At 41.8% G+C, this 14,844-nt stretch overlaps 1 protein-coding gene across 18 annotated transcripts; it reads left to right on the forward strand.

Annotated features, from left to right (window-relative positions):
• The first annotated feature begins 392 nt into the window (after nucleotides 1-392).
• Nucleotides 393-14,643, forward strand: LOC144716720 (uncharacterized). 18 transcript variants are annotated; one of them, XR_013584980.1, is made up of 8 exons: nucleotides 393-1,254; nucleotides 7,971-8,076; nucleotides 12,220-12,399; nucleotides 12,603-12,971; nucleotides 13,051-13,134; nucleotides 13,234-13,317; nucleotides 13,941-13,979; nucleotides 14,433-14,643. XR_013584980.1 is itself a non-coding variant. In XM_078591948.1 (8 exons), exons 3-8 carry the CDS (start codon nucleotides 1,207-1,209, stop codon nucleotides 13,296-13,298), a joined length of 852 nt encoding a protein of 283 aa, XP_078448074.1. In that variant the 5' UTR covers nucleotides 395-721; nucleotides 813-899; nucleotides 1,116-1,206; the 3' UTR covers nucleotides 13,299-13,459. The 18 variants fall into 18 exon arrangements, 17 of the variants coding, with proteins under 17 accessions (XP_078448082.1, XP_078448081.1, XP_078448074.1 ...); XM_078591948.1 differs by lacking the exons at nucleotides 13,941-13,979; nucleotides 14,433-14,643 and having other exon boundaries at nucleotides 395-721; nucleotides 813-899; nucleotides 1,116-1,254; nucleotides 13,234-13,459; XM_078591949.1 differs by lacking the exons at nucleotides 13,941-13,979; nucleotides 14,433-14,643 and having other exon boundaries at nucleotides 395-721; nucleotides 813-892; nucleotides 1,116-1,254; nucleotides 13,234-13,459.
• Nucleotides 14,644-14,844: the final 201 nt, after the last annotated feature.

Genomic DNA, 14,844 nt, shown 5'->3' on the forward strand with positions numbered 1-14,844 from the left:
ATTGCATTTACGTCAATAGATGAATGACGGGACGGAGGAATGACGGAAACCTGTAGATGATGGAACGGAAAAGAATGACAAAAATGTCGAAAATTTTCGTGAAAAACGGATATCGGAACGGAATTCAGTTCCGATACGTTCCGTCCGTTCATTTCCGTCATCCGTTTCTGTCCTCCAGGTCTAGATATCCGATATCTGATATCCGATATGCGATATCCGATATCCGATATGCGATATGCGATATCCGATATCCGATATCCGAGACCAATATCCGATATCCAAACGGCAACCCACAGTTCCCAGCACTATAAATTCAACAATAACAGTCGAGTGGCCTGCCAAGTTACACGTTATGTGATGCAAATATTAAATATTATTGTGTTTGATCAAATGTATTACGAATTGGATTTTATTTGACCGTTCTCTCGCTTTTCTCGTCCACCCGAGGAGCGCCTTCTCTACTCTGTTCTCTGTTCAGAGATCCCATCATTGACAGATCGATTCGACGGGACGTTTCCGAAGCTCGATTGAATCGAATTTCAGCAAGCAAATCTCTCAAAGAGGAAGAAGATCGTTTCAACCGTTGGTCTTTCGTTGTATTCTTCGCAAGCTTTACCGAGGTACGGAAGGATGAGCATAATTCATCTCTGGTAAGTTGGAAGATCGCAGGTGGTTGTGTAGTTACAAATCCTGAAGGAGAAGTCAAGGTTGCCTGGTCTCGGTATTCTTAAATTTGTCTTATTTTTTCTTCGCATTGGAGTCCTGTGCAGTGTTTGATTGGTGTCATGCAATTATATGTTGATTCTCTGCAGTTTCCTCTCTTGGCTGCGACCAGTTGACGGATTTTGTCTTGATTGCGAGTTACCGTGCTCTTATGCTTGCGGCAGGCAAAGTTGCTGGTCTTTGGCCGATGTGCAGTCGTTTTTTTTTTTGTATTTCGGTCATAAAGTAATATTATGATCCCGTCGATCTTAAAAAGTTATTTGTTCCTGAATGTGGGGGCCATCGCAAACTTTAATGCCCTCTTGACGATTTTGCTTCTTTATCAGCATTTCTTTTATCTGCATGTTTCCAGTGCCCATCTAACAATGTCCTGCATTTTTTTTCTTTTGTAGTACGATAAAAAATTGGTTGTTGTCCGGCTGTATAAACTTCAAGCATTAAACTGGGGGGTCACAGCTTATTTTTTGAAGTATTAAGAAGAAAATGCTTGAGGGAGATGGCAAAAATATGTCAAGCCAGTATCTGCAGTTGGTAAGACATAATAAGGTTTCATCGACTGATTCGTACATCTGTTTGCTAATTCCCTGTTTTCATATGCGTTTGATTATCTTCTCTTGCTACTGCTTATTACGTTTGTAGACGGATCATTACCCTCACAGGTTGAAAGGAAAATATTTTTTCTTAAATAAGGGGGTTATGGTCTTATTGTTCCATATCTATTTCATCCATTCAATTTTGGCTGCTTTGTTCTTAATTTTCTATATAATTTCCGGTTATTACGGATGTGCCTGCGTATTTGTTCTTAATTTCCTGTGGTTATGATGGCATCGTCTTTGACCAGAAGGATAGTCACACATATCAAAAAATAATGATAAGAATAGGTATGATCACCAATCCACTGGCATAGAAAGTTTCATAGAGCGAGTAAAAATTGTCCACCCAGACAAATGAACTGCTATAAGCTGTAGAAAGCCTTCTTTGACTTGAACTGAGGGCAAGACAAAATAGTGGCAAGGAGGTAAAGTTTTATAAAAATCCTCACAGAGATCACCATGAAGGAAGGCATTTTGAAATCAAACTATCGCAAGTACCAGTCCTTGTGGGCAATCAAAGTATATCAGAAGGCAAGTGGTGCCAACTTCTCCAAGGAGTTGATCCCAAATTGATGAGTATAAACTTTCTGCTAGATGAGCCAAGAAGAATTCTGGGAAACCATCAGAGTTATTCTTGAAGATAAAGAGACAAGGTCCCATGCCTGGTTCTTAGCAATCGCACAGAGCACTTGAGCCAAAACTTGGTGCGTCTGTGGGCGAGCCAAGGATTCCACTCCTCTCTTAAGAAGAACAATGTGATAAAAAACTGGGCCTCATCATACAAACGCTGGCCTGGCACCATATCAAGGCCTTTCAACTGGCGCAAAGACATTGAAAAGATATAAACAGGGGAAAGCAGAACTCATCAAGCGTCAAGAAACCTGTGAGTTTCCTTCCCGCTTGTTTTCCTTCTATCTTCTTTCCTGTTACCGACCTGAATCCTCTTTCTCTTTTTCGCCCTCTGCAGCCACCTTACCCAGTTTGTGGACGGGGCCCTCAGGAACATCAGTGGCAAAATTCCTACTTTATTTCCATTATCTTTTGTGTTCAATCAATTATTGATCTTATTCATTGATCTTTCTTCAGTTTCATTGCGAATTTCAATTACAATTGGTGGCCAAAACTGATGCATTTCAAGATTACCATGATGAAGTCCAGACTGGAGAGGAAAGCCAGGGGGGAAGAGGAGATACAGTCGGGGGCACATCACTGGCAAATGGGTAACGAGGGTAAAAGGTATATATGTGAGGCATGTTGCACAGAACAACGGGAAAGTGATACGAGCTGTATTGAAATGGCATCAGAATTTCCAAAGGAATTAAACGTACCGCTAGATTGCTCTCCTCCTTGATTGTCTCTGTTTCCCAGCCCAAACACTCCTGATGGTCTCAGTCGAATGCAGCTTGCTCTCACCTGGGGTCTTCACTCAAAAACCTGACAGTTCAGAAGAAAACAGCCTTCCCCACCATCACCTCCATTTCTGCTTTTGAATAATCGGATCCACCTTAGCAGGTCAATTTCAACCTGTTCTCGATTAGCCATCACACGTGTTGCGCATGATGGCGTATCTCTCCCACAGCTTATTAACCTGTCACTTTGGGTCTTCTGGCCTCCTGGTCAACCAACATGCCTTTATTTTTCCATGGATATTCAAGAACTATGACCATGTCAGAAGGTCAAGGTTTGAAGGAGTAAGGTTTTGATCAGGAGTCTGTGCGAGAAAAGTGATGGGCAGAGGACATGAAATCTCATGGACAATGTTATAGGCTTTAAAAAATGGACAGTATGGTGTTCAGGTTGTGACAGGCATTGTCGGTGCCAATGCATTTAATGGAGAACTGAGTCTGAATCTGAGTATGCAAGTGGAAGATGAGCAGGAAAATGTCAGAATTGTCTTTATACCAGGAAGAAGCTATGTCAACAAGTGCTCGGATACCATGTTAGCCTCTGCGTCAGCAGTGGTTCTCCAGCCATGGTTGGGACTGTCTAGGGTTTGGGTGAAAATCTTGAGTTATGGTGTATTGTGTTTCGTGATAACCCAATAGCTTATCTATCCATTTGTGGTATCGTTGTGGTATCTCATTTGGATTGTTCAAGAATTGGAGACTGAACTGATCCGTATGGATGTAGAATTTTTGAGACGACAGATAATGCTTCCATTTCCTGATTGAAAGTAATAGGGCCATTAAATCTCTCTTGTATGCTGACTTATGTTGATGCTGTACTGATAAAGCTTTACTGAAATACGCAACTGGATGAGAATTTTGCAGAAGCACTGGGCCTATGCCATTTTGCTTAAGTGTTTGTCTCCACAACGAAGGTTTTGAGAAATCGGGTAATTTGAGGGATGGGCGTTGAGGAAAGTGCTTGCTTCATCACATTAAAGGCCGTTGTGACGTCTTCAGTGCAGTTGAAAACGTCTTTCTTTGACAGAGACATCAATGGGTGGGACTTTGAAGCATAGTTTGCTATGAACCGCCGGTAGTAGTTGGTGAGCCAAAAGAATCCTCGCAATTGTTTGGTCGACGTAGGTGGGGGCCAACTACGAATGAATTCAATCTTGATTGCATCACTGATGACTCGGTGTTGTGATATGCGATGGCCCAAATAATGAATTTGGTCTTTTGCAATTTGACATTTTTGACAAGTTTTCCTAGAGATGATTATCTTGAAGAATTTTGAGAACAAGATGTAGGGCGGCTTCATGTGCAGCAGAGGAGGTTCTATACACTAATGTGTCATCAAAATACACAAGTACACATTTCCTCAAAAGAGGTTGAAATATGAGGTTCATGAGGGCCTGAAAGGTAGCTTGTGCATTGGTTAATCCAAAAGGCATCACTGTGAACTCATAGTGTCCCTGGTGCGTCTTGAAGGCTGTTTTGGGAATATCGGGTTCAGACATCCTAATTTGATAATACCCTGATTTAAGGTCAAATTTTGTAAAAATAACTGACCCGTGGAGTTCTTCAAGTAATTCGTTGACTATGGGAATGGGATATCGCTTGGGTACCCTAATTTTATTAAGGGCACGATAGGCTAAACACATCCTATTTCTTAATCAGAAGTGTAGGATTCCAAGCGCAGGCCCGGTACGACATCCACACCCTTTTATCAGCCCAACTACGCCTAAACCAAATGGGCCTCCTCCTGTATATATATACGGGGAAGGAAGATTACCGGGCAGAGAAGAATTTCACCATGAGTTTTCCCTTCCTCTTACTGATTTCCTTAATCCTCCCCATTTGCCCTCGTGTTAACCTTCATTCCCCTCTTGACCTTCGCCGACTGCAGTCTTCCGGTGGAATAGCTACTTCCTCGAGCGGGATAGCATGGGAGCTGCTCCAAGGAAGTTCATCGGCCTTTCCATTGCTGGATCTCTCTCTCTCTCTCTCTCTCTCTCTTTTCTACATCGCCCTCTACTCGTCCTTGTGAGATAATACTGGATTTGCGTTGAATTGTGGTTACAATCTCAAATCAAGAATCGTTACAAGAATTTGGAGATCCGATTGTTCAAGGCCCACAGGTACGTTTCAAGAACATACCAGTCACCTTTTCTAGGTCATTCTTATGGAGATGGGAATATCTAAAAGGCCGGAGGTTGATAGTTTTGGAATTGCGGAAAAGGTGGATTTGATGGTCAATGGAGCATTGAGGAAGGAGTTGAGGCTGTTTGATAAAAACAGTGGGGTAATGGGTCAGACAAGCAGAAAAAGGGGAGTATATTTGCAGATGAAATACCCTTGGAGTATCCGGATGGCACGCCTGATAAAGCTCCCTGAATTTGTTTGCTACTGATGAGGTCTTGAACTGACGTAGTAACAGGAACCCCTTTCGGTAGTAGGTCAGGATCTGTTTGTAACTGGTGCACTCTTTTATTCCACAGGACCTTTAATGTCAGCAGCTTATAATTCTGTAGAACCATTCCAAGGACTTCAACCATTGTACCCCCCAGATGACCTCCATGTTCTTTAGTGAAATAGGGATAAAATCTTGAATAATATGTAATCCTTGTAAAGTTGATTGGAATGCTCAGACATATACCCATCGATTGTTGAAGAATGCCATTTGCTAAAAGGAAGACAAAAGGTTGCCCTTGGAATACCTTGATGGATAATGCCGCCACTTGATCAGTGTGAATAAACTTATATGTAGCTCCTCCATCAATTAATACTCTGACATTTTGTCACCTCATATTTCCCCACAACTTCACTAGTCCGTAGGGGGACGAGGATTCTGAGAAATGAAAAGAAATATGGGCTGTGAATAAGGAACCTGAGTTGATAGGGGCTTCGTCCATCTGCATATAATCTGCTTCTTCATTGTCTTGAGGGGGTAAATCTTGGTCAGCATCTAAGACCATAATGAGATTTAGATTTTTCTTGCATCGATGTCCTGGGGCAAACCTTTCATTGCAATAAAAACAAATGCCCTTGTCTTTCCTTTGTTGAAATTCTGACTCAGTCAGCTTCAAATTTTGGCGTCTAATAGTGCGATCTTTGTCTCGGGCTTGGTAAACAGGGGTTGACTCGAATGGATTGGGCATAATGGGCTTTTGTTGAAACTGTTGCCTGCTGGAAGAAGCATTAGTTGCAGCTGGGCCATATGTCAATGCTGGTCTCTTCCACGTGTGATCAGTGATGCAAGCATTGGGGTAACATGGATTGTTCTGCCATGCGGACCACAGTACTCTTAAATCAAGCTCACCTTGAAGAGATAAATCCATGATTTCCTTTAATCTATAGGGTTTAGACTTCAATACCTCTCTGCAGATTTCAACTTTTAGACCTCTGATATATGCATTTTCTTTGACATTTCTTGCCAACTTTGGAATCTGGGCAATGAGTCTTTCAAAATCAGCTCTGTACTCGGGTACGAAGCCCGTCTGTTTGATTTCAAATAGTGCTTGACAAAGGTCACGAGAAGAAATGCTATATCGACCACCAAAATGTTCCTTGAAATCTTCCCCTGTGGTCATGCCAAATTCTTGCTCAGCATATATGAACCAATCTTGGCTGCATCATTCAAATGCAAGGATAATAAATGCATCTTTTCCTCATCCGGCATTGGGTGTAATAGGAAATATCTCTCTACTCTTTTGATCCATCCTTCAGGATTATCCCCAGAAAACGGGCAAATCTCCTCTTTTAAAATTTAATCGAGGCCCAACCTTGGATTAGGATGGTGGTGTGGCTCGCCCTGTAGATCACACTGTGGACGTAATTCTCCCGCTGGTAGTATGCTCGTTGTAGTAACCTTCTTCATTGAATCCATCTGGATATGCATTTCATTCATCTGTTCCATGATATGCTCCAGGACGTTGTTGGTACCTTTCTGAAACTCAAGCATGCCTCCTTTGCTTCTTGGATCTTGTACCATGGATGTTAGTACCCGATCGCGGAATGACTCCCTCCAAATAGGATTTAGCTTCACGTTGGGAAAGCCCGTTTCCCGAATCGGCGAAGGAAATTCAAGAAACTGCCTGCTGATGATCGAGCTAACGGAGGGCCAAGGTTCCATCAGCTCTGATACCAGTTGATACCATTTCAATGAAATTGACTATTGAACTCAAAAGAAAAAAAACCATTCCAATGACTGAGGAGTGGCCACAACGAGAAGAACGGAAAGATGGAGTGCTAATGAGTGAGTACGGAGAAGGAAGGATCCTGAGGGATGAAGATACAAAAGAAGAAGTAGACAAGCTGGATAGGGCTTGCCTTGATGGTGTCAAGAGGATCTCCCGACACGCCTCCGTGAACTCCTTGAGCTCTCCTCCTCCTTTCTGTTCCCAAAACCCCTTCTTATTTCATAGGTCGACAACTGACCTAAGCCCCTTTCACATGTTGCCTGGGGAGTTGGACATCATTGCTGTTTTCTGTTTCTTCCTCTTATCTAGGTACGTGTGAGTTAGTTGCATATCATATTGGTGAATGGTTTAAATACCAGTTACATGGAGTTGGACCCAGTATGAAAACATAACTGGGCCTGGGCGATTAAGGTACAAAGAAAGAGCTAAAAAGAGAATTGGTTGGGGCAGTTCATTAATGGCCCAATACTAGATAATAAAGGAATAACGACGATAATCAGAAAGAGAGTAATGTTGATGCAATTTTATGGTCCTCCAGGTATTTTGATAAGAACCCATGAGTTTCTATGGAGGAGAGAACGGAAAGGAAGGGAGAAGGCGCAGGAGTGGCTATTGATGGAGGAACAGAAGATGCCAGGGTGGTCATCGTTGAGAGGGGAGGCCCTGGCAGAATGGAAATCACTCAGGAAGGGGAACACTGGTGGGATGGACATCGCATGGGGGAGACAGGGAAATGACTCGATTATACTTTCTTTTCTGCCCTATTTAAAAGGAGATAGAAGCATAATGGAAAATCTTAAGTGCCCTATTAGGATGACACACCTCAACTAGTCCTAGAGACAATGGGGTGACAAGGGTTGTATCAATTTTGTTCTGTATCACTGGCTAGTTGATTCCATTAATATTTTCTCTGGTTACATGCCATGTTTGGAGTTGGCAGAATAATTTAGTCTACTTAAACTGGTCTTCTGTATCAAGTCTGTAACCTTATTAGTTTTATCTTTTTAGCTTTCTCCTTAGCCTTATTTTTATTTTCTTCTGATCATCTGGTTTATTTTGATGTTCAGGTCAAAGATCTTATAGAATACTGCCTTCAGTTGTACATGAGTCAGAAAGAAGTTATCCAAACACTTCAGAAAGATGCTTGTATTGAACCTGCTTTTACAGAACTCGGTAATCTTTAAACTAGGGTCTTTCTCCATTTTGATTTTTAAATCCACATGTCGATCATATATTTGTTTATATGATCATATTTTGCAAAAAAAGTTGTATAGTTGCCCCCACCGCATGTGGGGGCAACTATTGAACACCCGCCAAAAATGGCAACAAAAATGGGAAAATAGAACACCCGCCAACATCACAGTTGCCTGTAGAGAATCTGATCGCCAGACCAAGCCTTTAATGGCCTTTGGTCTTCCTTTAATGTACCTTCATCTAGGCCTGTGGGGATTGAATAACCAGGGATCGAGTCAGAGATCGGATGCTGGAGATACATGAGGGGGGAGAGAAAAATCACAACAAAGTTAGGGGAAAAACTCCCTCCTACCTTCTAAGTGATCATTGCTCCCATTGTTTAGACTTTAGCAGGTACTGAGGGGTAGTTTAGTTTCTTTTTCATTTCCTTCTTCTTTGGGAGCTTGGAAATCACTTGGATTTCTCTCGTGGACTTCTTCGCCGCATGTTTAGAAATATCTCTTTTTTTCATTTTATTGAATTTGCTATGTTTTTGCAGTTAATTAAGGCCCTTAGATTTACCAAATTGAGCTCAATATTTGCAACGTGAATTTTAGTAGTGCCCAAATTATTGAGCACAATTTGTCTTCATATGTTTTAAGACAATGCAAATCAGGAAAAGGGATCTTTACAGAAGGCAGATGTTGTTGTTTGAAAGATATTGTATTTAAGCATGAATAACATCTAGATGAATTAGGGCATGTAATTTTCACCTTGGATCGATGGTGAGTGTAAGAACAAGAGGATCAAGTCAGGAAGATGACCAAATACTGCAGAAATAAGTGAGTTGGAATTGTGTGGAAAATTCAGCGCAGTGGGTTTTTAAACTGGAGTGTTGTATCTTCTGCTGTTCCCTGAGTTTTGTAGAGTTGCTTCATACCTCATTGGCCTGGGCAGCAGAAAAAGGTTAAGCATGCTGTTAAGAAACCCGAGGATAACTTCTCTATTACTGCAACAGGAAGAAGAGATTCCTGTCTCTAATGCTTCGTCGATGCCCAAAAACGAGTTACAGTTCCAAGTACAACGGAAAATGAAAGACATCTGTCTTAGGGAAGAGGGAAAGGGATGAGGGGAACTTCAGGGAGAGCGGGAAGATTGTTGCTCCAGGATGAGATCAGCTGCCTCTGGTGCAGGGAAGAACGTCTGCATGGAGAGGGAGATGAGGGATGAGCGAGGGGATAGTGATAAAGAGATCGCCAGAGAGGACGAAGGGTTTACTCATGATGAAATTGCCTGCCGTTCCTTCTTTCCCCTGACCCTTAAGTTAGGGTTGCCGTTGGGCTTGTGGGTTTCTGGTGTTTCATGGGCCGCCAGTGCTCGTAAATGCAGCCCGGTATCATATCACATGCCGGCTTTGGAGAAATGATAAGAGGGATGATGGATTAACAGTGTGTTGAGGGGCATTGTCATACAATCTTAAGCACTAGCTTCGAACCCGATGACCATGAAACCCTGTCGAATATTGAAGTCTAATCAAGGCATCATCAGGTGCAGGAAAGTTCAACTGCTCGGCCTCAAGAGAGGGAGAGGAGACTGAGAGGGGGAGAAGGGAGCAGTGGAGGATCTAGCTGGGGAACTGTTAAGACCTCGCTAAGGGTTTACCAGAGAAGGAAGTCGAAAAGGCCCCCTGATGTTTCAACTTCCGTGGGGGACGCTTCGACTTCCCCTGACGTTTCAACTTCCCCGGGGGGCTCTTCGACTTCCCTGGGGGACGTTTCGGCTCCCGACCAACCCTCTATTTAAGAAAGGAGACCAGGGAGCTGGGAGGCATGAAGAAAATCCTATCGTGAGTCCCCTCCCCTCTCTCTCTCTCACCCTTTACCCTGACCTGAACTCCTCTCCTTTCCTGTTCCTACAGCGACCTTAAACCCTGCAACCGAGCCTCCTGGCGACAAGGGGAGCAAGCGTGCTCCACTCCGTTCCTTTCTGTTTCCCTCTATCTTTTTCCACCTTTTCTCATTTGTTCTGTGTTCGAACTTTGTTGAGGACAGCATTTTGGAGTTTTCATTACGAGTATCAGTGGGTCTCAACAGGAACCTATAGGAAGGGGAACATAACTTCGTTACTTCTTGACTACCCTCCAACCCAGAGGCCCACGACTATTTAAAGGTAAACTAATCTCATAGGTGAAGTGAAAAGAATGACCCTAACATTCTGAATGAATGATGTGGATCGTAAAGAATGGTGCCGAAGTTCTCCACGGAACTTTAGAGCTTATTGAAGAAGCCTGGTAAATAGGTGAATGGTATTATCCCTCATCATCATTACCAAAGGAAACAGCGAATGGTCAAAATTGTCCCATCTAGAGAAGAAATAGCTCCCCAAGAACATGGGGGTAATGGGCATTGTAAACAAAGTTTTATACTGTGATCATTATTTTATTTTTTGTGAACATAGTTGTCAGATTTATGATTAGTTGAGTCACTGCTTGATCCACCGAACATTAATGGTATGCCAATACTTCATCTGGAATTCGATTTCATTATCTTCTGGCTAAAGGTACTGATAATCTTGTGAGCTGCAAGGGATTTGATGCAACTCCACCAACTTTTTAAGAGCAAAACAAGAACACAATTGGGATTTCAAGTACAGTGTCATTCTGATTGCCTCATTATCCTTGTGTTATTCCAATCGACTCGATGTCTCGCAATCATCTTGGTATTCTGATTTCCTTGATGCATTGCTTTCCCCTTGGATACTGAGTATCTACTTCCCTACATGGATCTCCTCTGGAAAGGATGCTCCGGCTCACCAGGCAGCCAAATCCAGCCTCCTGCTCCTAGAAAATGACTCCAGCCCAGAGCTCTCTGATTCAACCGACCACCCGTGGACAAGAAGTCAGGAATCACTGATGCCTTTTTCCTTCGTCTTCATTCCTATTTATTATTTATTCAAACACTGCTCTACCCCCCAAGATACTTGTCATTTATCAGGCTGCCAGAACGTGTCACTGTACACGCGGGCCATACCCATATTCACTGGTCCTGCCTCTCGTCCTCCGCCCTCTCTGTCTTTCTTCAATGGTCCTGTCTCTCATCCTCCGCCCTCTCAGTCTTTCTTCACTGGTCCTGTCTCTCGTTCTCTGCTCTCTCAGTCTTTCTTCACTGGTCCTGTCTCTCGTTCTCGGCCCTCTCAGTCTTTCTTCACTGGTCCCGTCTCTCGGTATTCTAGCAGGATTCTCCTGCAACATGGTGTGAGAGTCAAATGAATCCCGAGTTCATTCCACTCTTTTTCTGTCTTTCCTTACATATTCCGTGTCGTCACTATCTTGCATCCTCATCACAACTCATAGATGAGTTTGACGTTCTAGCTTTTCAAGCCCAACACTTATCGTGGCTAAGAGAGTGATCTCAAATTATTGATGGTAAAAAAGTTTGATTCGAAGGGCATTCATTCTCACATTACAACATCCATAAAAAATATGGCCATTGAGATTCTACCAAATTATCTTTTGTTTTCTGTTTAGAGCCTTGCTGTTCTTATTGTAGAAAGCAGAGAGAAGGAACTGACAGAATAGATGTCTCTTGTAGGGAGTATAGAGGTGGAGACAGAATGTGCTGGCAGAATGGGCGAGAACAACACTTCTGTAACTTCTTTGCTGCTGTAAAATAGAGGTTACTTTATTTTAAGGGATTATGCAGGAAGGGGAAATGATGAGAGTGTCTCTATTCGGAAAAAAATGACAGAAATGCCTTCACAGGGGCTGGGGTTAATATCAGTTTCACCACTGACCACAAGTGTAGACTCGGAATCCCTTAAAAAGCATAACGTAGAGAAAGCCTTGTATTGTGTGTGGAAAGAGGTAATTTAGGGCAGAATAGAACGGTTTACTTAGTCATACCTCAAGAGGTGAATCTCAGAAGTCTGGTGTGCAAGGCACTGAAGATTCTGTAGAATCTGGCGTTCATAAAAAAAATTTGCTCGACGTCAACATAATTTCGTCCCTTTATATGTTAATTTTTATCTATAGCTAGTGTTCATAATTTATAAGACATTTGGATCAATTACAAACAAAACATTTATTGAGTCATCTTTTCTTGATTTCATTATCTTGAGAACTGATCATCTGATTCTTCTATCCAGTTTGGCAAAAGCTTGAAGAGGAGAATAAAGAATTCTTTAAAGCGTATAATTTCAGCTTGAAGGTAAAGAATCAGATATGCATGTTCAACCAACTTCTCCAAAAGCAGGTTGAACTCATGAATGGGGTGTGCTCTTCCAGTTCTGTCACTGTATCGCTCTCGAATGAATCTAATTCTCCATGTATGTTTCTTTCTCCAATCTTCCTTTAATTGTATTTTTGGTTCATATTCTTGCTAAAAATGAGAAAATTTATAGACATTAGGAGTGTGCTTATGATCAAACCAACTTCCTTCTCCCAATATCTTTTAAAGTATATTTACCTAGCCTCGCCAGTCTTTATTTGAGATCTTATTCTTCAATTCATTAACCTCAATTGTTACCAGTGCAACAGACCCCGTGTTACTCTTCAAGTCTTATAAACGCCGGTCCACCTTTGCTTCAACATATCAGAATCAACGATTCTGCAGCTCTTTCTAATGGGAGAGTTGACTTGGCTGCCAGCTCACAAATGGAAATTCTTCAACCCATGAATGGTGTAAAAATTGAAGCCACCTTTTCCGGCAGCTCAGATTTTTTATTTCATTCATATGATGATTTTGGCCAAGAAATCTCAACCGTTGGGCAGCCAGCACTTTCTTCATCAACAATCCTAGGATTGGGTGTACAACCATTGAATGAGCTAGGGGTTTTAGCCCAGATTCCCCAGAATTATGAATTTTCGAATTTGGCTGCGGACTTGGCACAGCGCACTGGTATGATCCCCCACAGCCGAGCGTTGACATTTTCTCAACATATTTTTCCTGACATTTTCATTTTTGATTGTGTTTCTAGACTTAATGGCAAGTTTCGGGGGATCTCTTTTTCTTGGCTCTGAACTCACTGGCTTGTCTAGTTTATCGGGGGGAAAATGTGAAGGTGGGGCTCTAATATCACATTTTCTCCTTTTATTGCCTTTTCTTACCTTAGTTTCTGATTTACCCCTATTTCTGTCGTTCTCTATTCCTCTCTCAATAGGGGAAAACAGTGTTCTGGAAACTGGGTCTGAAGGACCAAGCGTTGATGGTTTCCAAAGTGACTGACAAATGCACTGGCTGGTTGGTGAGCATCATCGATCCATCCCTCAGCATGTGAATCACATTACGTACCCACCCTTTGAATAACCATCCTGTGGCCTAGAAACGAACAGCATTCAAAACACCTAAAGTTCTTGTTGAATATAATTATTTTTAATTGTGATTGAGTTATTCTGTCTGGCCACGGTGGGCCCTTCAATAATCTTATCCTTATGCTTTGATTTATCTACGTAGAGTTGCTTTGCCTTTCTCTCTGTTCATGTCATACTCTACGGCACTGCTGAGTTATCACCAACGCCTGGAAAAACAGTTTTGAACTTTCTTCTGGAAGGATACCTACGACTGACAATTTCTTTGGAGATGATAAAAGAGAAAATACTATTTAATGGAAATTCATAAGAAGGAAGCATTCAAACATTAAATTATTCTCAAGTAATGTGACATTGTTTTAGAAATGCCTACTCTTTTCAACTTTGCAAACTCAACCATGCTAGAGTGAATTGGTCAAACCATGCCCATGGTCATAGACCTTTAATTTACCGATCACCTGAAATTTTGTGGTAACTTCTTATAATACTTCTTCCCTTAAATTTTCCTGTTTAAGGCCTTTTTACACGATACTGATTAGCTCCCGATTTTGGTTTGCAGCCAAGGAGATCAATATTCATTTTAATGAGCAGTGCAAGAGTTAAGACATAATCTACTCAATATCTGTCTATACCCTTCTGCAACCAATCTTGATTTTTATCGTTCAAAGTTGCTGTCAGCCTCTTAAAAATACATGTGACCTTCTACCCTAAGTAGAGGTGCCAATTCTGATCTGCAGTAAAACAGTTCAATAGTAATTTTATTTTTCTCTATGTATCAATCTATCTGTTCTCCTTTTCTTTTGAAAACTTCCTTCTCTAGAAAGATAAAACAAAAGATCAGGAGCCTGACAGGCCTGAGCCGAGATGTTATTCAGATTCTAGGTTTGTAGAATCTATGAGAGGATATTGTGAAGCTCAATAAGATCCTGACATGACAGAACATAAGATCCATACCTCTGACAAGGTCTGGCAGAGATATTGTGTAGAAGAAAAATCTGTCAGTAGATTCTGTTAGAGAAAAATCTGTTAAGAGGATTTTTTTGGTATCCAGGTACCAATCTGCAGATCTTGCCAGCTTTTAGAACGATCTCCTTCTCGGGCCACCAATTGCTAATGGGCCTCAAGTAATGGTCTTCTAGGCTACACTCGGAACTACATCAAGGCCTCTATTGTATGTCCATCTACATTCAATGTCCCTTTCGAGGTGGAAGATTCATCATTTCCCATATATTATTGGCTAGTAACGCCTCCGTTTTATTATCCATTGCCTGCCTTCTGTATGTGTGTTCTTACTCCTCTTCCATACTATTGGGACTCACATTTTTCTGCCAGTGGGTAGGAAAAGATGGATGATAAACACTATGGTAGGTCCAATCAAATAAGGTTCTTGAGGTTTAGGTATTTCCATACTGATCGACAGGGCTGTACTAGAGTCTATTTCAGATCTATTTGAATCAATATTT

The sequence above is a fragment of the Wolffia australiana genome, chromosome 2 (assembly GCF_029677425.1).
Source record: "Wolffia australiana isolate 7733 chromosome 2, ASM2967742v1".
Taxonomy (NCBI): domain Eukaryota; kingdom Viridiplantae; phylum Streptophyta; class Magnoliopsida; order Alismatales; family Araceae; genus Wolffia; species Wolffia australiana.

Coding starts and splice junctions, on each gene's coding strand:
- LOC144716720 (XM_078591956.1), top strand. CDS start 1,207: ATGCTTGAGGGAGATGGCAAAAATATGTCAAGCCAGTATCTGCAGTTG. Junction 12,400..12,602: donor GAATGAATCTAATTCTCCAT/GTATGTTTCTTT, acceptor AATTGTTACCAG/TGCAACAGACCCCGTGTTAC. Junction 12,972..13,050: donor GGACTTGGCACAGCGCACTG/GTATGATCCCCC, acceptor TTGTGTTTCTAG/ACTTAATGGCAAGTTTCGGG.